The sequence below is a fragment of the Amblyomma americanum genome, chromosome 4, assembly GCF_052857255.1.
Source record: "Amblyomma americanum isolate KBUSLIRL-KWMA chromosome 4, ASM5285725v1, whole genome shotgun sequence".
NCBI classification, from domain to species: Eukaryota; Metazoa; Arthropoda; class Arachnida; order Ixodida; family Ixodidae; genus Amblyomma; species Amblyomma americanum.
This window is the reverse complement of record NC_135500.1, coordinates 18,428,980-18,436,303: the sequence shown is the minus strand read 5'-3', so window position 1 is coordinate 18,436,303 and position 7,324 is coordinate 18,428,980. Positions and strand designations below refer to the sequence as shown.

General features: G+C 47.1%; 1 protein-coding gene across 1 annotated transcript in view; it reads left to right on the top strand.

The window, feature by feature from the left end:
• The first annotated feature begins 406 nt into the window (after positions 1 to 406).
• The window catches only part of LOC144127747 (uncharacterized), a 378,448-nt gene continuing 371,530 nt past the window's right edge, over positions 407 to 7,324 (top strand). Inside the window, exons 1-2 of the mRNA XM_077660645.1 lie at positions 407 to 498; positions 6,639 to 6,665. Coding sequence (XP_077516771.1) covers positions 6,641 to 6,665 — 25 coding nt within the window. The 5' untranslated portion in view covers positions 407 to 498; positions 6,639 to 6,640. The remainder of the gene's footprint in view (positions 499 to 6,638; positions 6,666 to 7,324) is intronic.

The following is a 7,324-nucleotide window of genomic DNA, read 5'->3' as shown; positions in this document are numbered from 1 at the left end:
TTACTGCCTTACCGCGCAAAGACGCAGAGAGAAAATGCCACAATCAGCCACCCGAAACTTAGCCGATCGTTCCCAGCAGAGCAGAGCCGTCGGGGCAGCGATGAACAGGACGAACGCGTCGAGGCAGAGCTGCAGTGTCACCGAATCCCAAACAGCTAACATTCGTTACTTCAACGTCTTCCAGACGGCGGCGGCCTTTTTCCCGCATGTTGAAAGAGCGCTTACAATTTAAAATCTGCCTCCTCTTATAAAATGGTTTCGGGACGTTAGGAAGAAAATAAACTAAATATCCTAAATGCTTGTTCAGACGTTTAACTTTCTGCGTACCTGAAACCACAAGCATATAATTTGTACTTTGAAGACCTGTTTGCCAAGAAGGCGCAAAAGAAGCAGAAGAAGATCGCGATTCTCGCTCACCGAATCCCTCGCAGTCGATACGTGCCATTATCTCCTTCAGGACCACAACTCATCGCTGGACTCTTAAGATACCGACCAGAGGTGCGTAGCTCTGCCCTCACTTTTGCGGCTCCTTCTAATCACCCGTAGGGACGTTCCAAGCTTGCTGCGGTACTCAAACCGCTGCGTCGTGTCAACAAAGTCCTCGTGACGGCAGAATCAACGTCCTCACCGTTTTTTTCGCCCTGCGCTCCGTTTTAACCTACTGCGCTGCAGAGGCCAACGCTTAACAGGACTCACGAGTGAATATTAAGGAAGGCAATGCTACGCAGTACCTCCTAATTAATATATGCAGCAGTATCACACCAATGATTTCCCAAAAGGCACTAAGAGAACCACTGCTTGACGAAAAAAAATTAGGAGCGATCACATAGACTGATGCCGAGGAAATCCGATAGTATTCACGTTTAATCGCCAATCTGTTTCAGTTTTGGTTCTGGTGCAGTTCAGGTTACGTTGTCTCATGCATCCACACGGGTCGCCTTCTCACGGCTGCCTCTCTCCGTACACACAACGCTCAGTCGGCAGAGGAGTTGGCCATCGCTTTGGCTCTCGCTATCCCCGGCCTCTCTCTTCCCCGTGTGATTATTACCGACTCGGCATCCGTCTGTCGTGGGTACCGCGACCTGGTAGTTGACCACTCCGCCGCTACTCTCCTTCGGCATCTCCCTACTTTCGCCCCACTGACCACGCTCGCCTGGACCCGGGCACACGACGTGTTCGACGACAATCAACAGGCACATGCCTGGTCTCGCGCTCTTTCCTACCGAGCTGATTCGCCGCCGAGTTCGCCGGGCCCGCCTCGAACAGCTTTCACCCCTGTACTCCCTGTTCACCGGCACATCCTCGACTACTACCGCACGACTCGTTGCGCTTTGCTTCCGCCTCACCGCCGCCTCTCACGGGCCGAGACGGTCTCTCTCCGAATGCTCCAAACTCAGACTTTCCCCTGCTTCTCTCGTCTCATTTTAAAGGAAAATTCAATAATAGCTGCATTTGGGCGAGTTGGTTTTCCATTCTGAACGTAAAAGCGCAAAAAACACAAGGACACAGACTAAGGCAGACAACACGAGCGCTTACTTCCAACTGATTTTATTTCATGCAAGAAGCGAAATTTATACTCTTGATAAGTGTCTGCACATGCTTACAGGGCAATTACCGCAGAGTTATGACTGATACCAGTTATCATGTAACACATATGAAAGATGTCAGATATGCCATCTATTTTTGTGACAGCAGAATTGATGGAGCACTTATGCAATCATCCCCAGCTCGCGCTATCTCCAAAGCTTCCACAATTTCTCGGGTAATTTGGCATTTGTGCACGTAAAGGACTTTGCACTTGTGAAAGAGAGGACGACAACCCTCTTTACTTTTACTTTTGCACTTTAAACAATGAATGCTCATGTGCCCCCCTTTTTTGTTGTTCACAACGTAGTCATGCTCGCTCAACCGCTCGTTCAGGCATCGTCCCGTTTGGCCTATATAGTATTTTCCACATGATAAGAAAGCCTTCTCCTGCAGTCCAACAAATTGCAAGATGTGGGTTATCCGTTACACCTGCTGGTTTCTGTGGCGGAAGGACTTGTCAAAAAGAAAAAATGGGAAGCCAAGTGCCAGGACGAGCCGGAAGAGACAAAAGCCAATAAGAAATTTGCAGTCATTCCTTATAAACATAAGATTTCACACAATCTCAAAAAAATTGGTAACAGGGCAAACGTTGACGTGGTGTTCTCTGCCGCAAATAAGCTGATGTCATTATGTAAGCAAAGTACTTCAGGAAACCAAAGAAAAACTGGTTGCAAAATCAGGCATCAAAAGCCGTTTGTGAGATGCAGTGAAGGTGCTGTTTATAAAGTGCCCTTATCATGTGGAAAATACTATATAGGCCAAACGGGACGATGCCTGGACGAGCGGTTGAGCGAGCATGACTACGTTGTGAACAACAAAAAAGGGGGCACATGAGCATTCATTGTTTAAAGTGCAAAAGTAAAAGTAAAGAGGGTTGTCGTCCTCTCTTTCACAAGTGCAAAGTCCTTTACGTGCACAAATGCCAAATTACCCGAGAAATTGTGGAAGCTTTGGAGATAGCGCGAGCTGGGGATGATTGCATAAGTGCTCCATCAATTCTGCTGTCACAAAAAGAGATGGCATATCTGACATCTTTCATATGTGTTACATGATAACTGGTATCAGTCATAACTCTGCGGTAATTGCCCTGTAAGCATGTGCAGACACTTATCAAGAGTATAAATTTCGCTTCTTGCATGAAATAAAATCAGTTGCAAGTAAGCGCTCGTGTTGTCTGCCTTAGTCTGTGTCCTTGTGTTTTTTGCGCTTTTACGTTCAGAATTAAAGGAAAAGACAGCGCGAAGAGAGACGACGGACGAAGAAATAGGTGCACAACAAAAAGCCCTGCCTCGCAACTAAAATTTTATTCAGGAGGAAAACGCATATATAATAGCGACCTAAAGAACGGCGAAGTCAGCAATCACATGAGGCAATCAACACAAGGAACTCAAAAACTGAAAAGATAGGGGCGCCCTTTCCTATGACCCATGGCAAATCAGGTATTGTGCAAGAACCGTATCTACGCATCAAATAATGTGATAGAGGGTTGGCTGATGCACGCGCTAATTTTCTTCTTTGCCGGTACAGGTACAGTACCTGTTTTCTCAAATATCGCCTTACAGCTCTTTTTATCTTCGCACTGAGCGCAATGTTTAGATACGTCTGACGATGCTTGTTCGTGTTCTTTTAGGCGGATATTTAAGCAGCGCCCGGGTTGTCCGATATATACTTTTTGCAAGTGAAAGGAATCTGGTACACCACCGAGCGCACACAATCCACAAATCTTGATCTGTGTCGCACCGAACACGTAAAGGAGTGCATTTCTTTCTTGCATTCCTGGACATCAGTCCCAGTTATCCGACAAAGGTGTTGAAGCTTTAGGGGTGCTGAACAGACCACGTCAACACTAAAACGACGAGCAACATTCCTCAGATTGTGCGCCATGCGATGCACGTAGGGAATGGCCACTGCTTTCTTTTTGGCTCCCGTTTTTTTACCTCCGTTCGTGGTTCGGAGACCCCTGAAATTGCCAATTAGTTTTTCGCATGTATGTGTTATAACAGAGAGCGGGAAACCTTCCGCGGTCAGGTTTCGCGTCTCCACCGTATTCACCCAGCCCGCTAGCGTCCTGAAGTTCTCAGCTATTTTACACAATGTGTTAGCCACGTTCCCGTTTTTTACCTGACCGCATGCCCATCATCCATCCTTCACCTTCATCTTGTTGTTTGCTTTCTTTCATGTCACCCTTCATACAGGCATCGTTTTTTGTTAAAACTTTTATAGCTTTTAAGATTTTATCGCTTTTATCAGGCCCTTTACACCGCCCCTGACGTTGACTCAGCTGACAGCTTGCCGCGAGACTATTTTTATGTGTGCACCTTTCAAATAAACATGATTTGTAAGCCAGGGCCTGTGTTGTACGTTCCTCTCTATTCGTCCTGTGTTTGCGCTGTTCCCTTTTCAGCGACCAAACAATAGTTGCTAGTTTTTTTAGCAGAAAGACTGTATTATAGGTGACCAACCTGCATGGCGAAAGCAAGAGGTGTAGTGCACCGCATTGTGGCATAGCCACCGAGCCCACTGAGTGTCACGGTCGGGCGCTTGTTCTTTATTGCTGGCGTGGCGGGAACTGTCGATGACGGTGGGGATTGCTTTCCGCTGGCCAGGGTGAATACAGGCGTGAAATCCGGGAGAGTGGAAGAAGGGGCGTTGCTGGTGGCAAGACAAAAGTCGAAATTCGAGCCAGAGTGACGCTGCTGACTCGGCGCAGCCCGGAAGGTCCAGGAGGCACTGGAGATGGCCGGAAACAGCAAGGCCATGGAGACGGAACGGTTGACAGTCTGCATGGCAAAAGCAATAGCTGTAGTGCACCGCGCTGTGGCACAGCCACCGAGCCCACTCGTCGTCTAGTTTGAAGCAATGTGATTTCGCTGGCGTATAGAGAGAGAAGGGGTACTGGCACACATGTCGCCTCTCACCTTGGTAACTAGGGCCTCCGATAGTTCCCGATCTAATCTCTCTTTACTTCTTACGCGAATTTTGATTTTGTGAAGCAGTGGCTCAGTTTTCATCCTTTCAAGAACTGCAATGGGCGGGTAGATTCATGTGTGAGCCTGTTGCGTTTTCCACTGTTCTTTCTTGCTACTTGGCCCGTTCATTAACACAACGCCCAGTATGGTCAACATGCACTTTGCCAAAATAAAGGAGGATCTCATAGAGCACACCCGCGGCACACCGAACGAAGGGCTTAGCGTGCTTTTTGACACAGCCAGAAGTTGCAGTACCACTACTGCTGACCTTAGGGAAAATCTTGGCCAATTTACATGGCGGAGAGAACATCATCGGGACGCCGTACTTGTTGCCCACCGTTTAGATTGTGGAACACCTTGTGGATGAAAGGATGTAAATGTAGATATGTTTGCCAATGGAGAGGTGTAGAGAATTTTTTAGTAAGCGCGTACCATTACTGCTTATCGCCTGCCATGGCCCGTCGCTAGGAGCGCTGATTGGTCACGGCGAGCAAGGCGCGCGCGCTGTTCATGGGAACGTGGCGCCATCTGGCGCCGCCGCCCGGTGGTCCTCCACAAGCTAACGATGCGCACTGCTAAATGTGAAACGAATGGCTTGTTTTTGCATCCTTCATTCGAACCCAAATGAACGCTTGTAGAGTGCAATGGCTCGATAGGATCGATTCCGCAAAGCTGGTCTTAGATACATAGAAAGTAACCTTAAGTGTTTGTGCTCGGTCATAGGATGTGTAGAGAGAGGCGCAAAGTCCTTCGATGCAAATAGTAGCCAGAGCCTCTGGTGGTGTATTTTGTTTTTCTTGCTTTACAGCGCTTTTATCTCGGGCAAACAAGTTAGTTTTCTTGATATAATATAAAACGCAAAAACATGACAATAGGTATCTCTATTTATGAACAGAATTTCTAGTATATTTGTTTGTCCAAACATCAAGCTGCCACCCAGTGATGTCATATCCACTGCTAAAAACCGCCACTGTATGGTGACACCGTTAGCGCCATGAATTTCTTTTTGCGAACTAATTAAAATATCAAAGACCGGAGTATACGCTGTACCACCGATGCTAATAGCATCACGATAACTCACTCTATGCAGCCAACAAGCAAAACAATGCACTGATTATGTGTTTCGGGGCCCGTTTAAAATCAATTATTCCTGCACTGTCCTCAAAACACCAATGGTTTGAATTAATCAGTATCCCTGCTTTGAACTATAGGGTAAGCCCTTTACGGAAAAATATCAAGTCGTGAGGAGCAAAACCGCAAAACAGGACGGAACTGAGGCAGGCGACAACACAGGGCGGTACTGACAACTGAACATTTATTGAAAAAAAAACAGCAGAGCTTATATGGATCAGTCGCACGTGTAATCTGGCAAGCAATCGTAAAATGAAGATGATGCATGAGAAAACAGTTAAATGGTAACCATGACAAAAACAATCGGTACGGCGAAAGGACGGAAAACCAGCAAGGGTGACACAACTAACCTGCGCGAAACCAAACAAAAACACAAAAACAACTTAGTCCCGTCCTGTTTTGCGGTTTTGCTCCTCACGATCTCCTACCAACTGGCCTACAACCAAGTACATCTAAGGTAAAATATCAAGTGTTCAGCCGTTTCCTTCTACTCTTCACACGCACCGCATAACATCGTATCTCGTGGTACCTGATCCGATATGTCTTAGTCCGCAATACTCCGGCCCTGGCATTGAAAAATAATGCAGCTCGGAAACACGAGCTATCAAGATTCTGTCATCCCGAACCCTCACGTTAATCAGCCAGTAATGGGTCATCATGTTAAGCCTTCTTTTTTCTTGAGGGGCGTGAAAGAACCGGTGAGCGACCAGGAGTGGCAGGCTGTGGCGCTTGCTGCAGTTGGGGATTTAAGCAATCTAATCTTTTTAAACTGCCAAAACTAAGGTCGCAGCAGTTTAATTGCCCTCTACCCGAAAAGAACAAATGGAAGTCAAGCTTACTGATGTCCTTAAGCTGAGCGGACAGCATAGCCGAACACCAACATTTCTGAACAAGGATAGAGTGCGCTGTGTGGCGATTTGCAGCTATTAACCTTTGTCTTTTTCTTTCCAGAGATGGAAGCCAGCTCATTTACGGAGGGTATGTACAAACCATTTACGCCTCTTGACTCCTTTATCTTTTCACGAATTTAGTTCCTTGGCATATGTCAGAGCACACAGTACCGCTGTGCCGCGTTCACAGGCGGTGCATGTACGCGGCTGCCGTATAACAAACACCACACAAGAGCACGCCTTTCTAGAGAAGAGCTAGGCGTTGCAGCCAGCTGGCCTGCTCCTCTAGGTCTGGAGGCGCTTAAAGCCTGAAGCGAGATTTGGCGAAAACGCATACTTGCCGCCGAGTTGCGCTTGGAGAAGCTGGTCTTGCGCCCTTGCGCCGTATTGAGTGCTTTGAAAAACTCAGCTGTTTACCGATAGAGGAGACGAATTACAAGTTTCGGTCCCGAAACAGCTTTTACGCCGAATCTTATCTAGTTTTGAATCCCCTGCATTTATAGCACCAGTTCGTATACTCCTTATTATATTAAAAATTTCGAAAGCACTGCTACGGGGGACACCAAGAGAAAGAAGACGAAGGACAAGCGCTCTCTTGGTGTCCCCTGTAGCAGCGCTTTCGAAAGTTTTAAAATGATGTACCAACTCGCTCAACTGTCCGTGTTACTCCTTCTTATTAGTTCCTTGGGGCTCTATGCAGCAAAGGGTAGCTCATTTACGGATGCCGACATGGTAACTAGCGCTAAG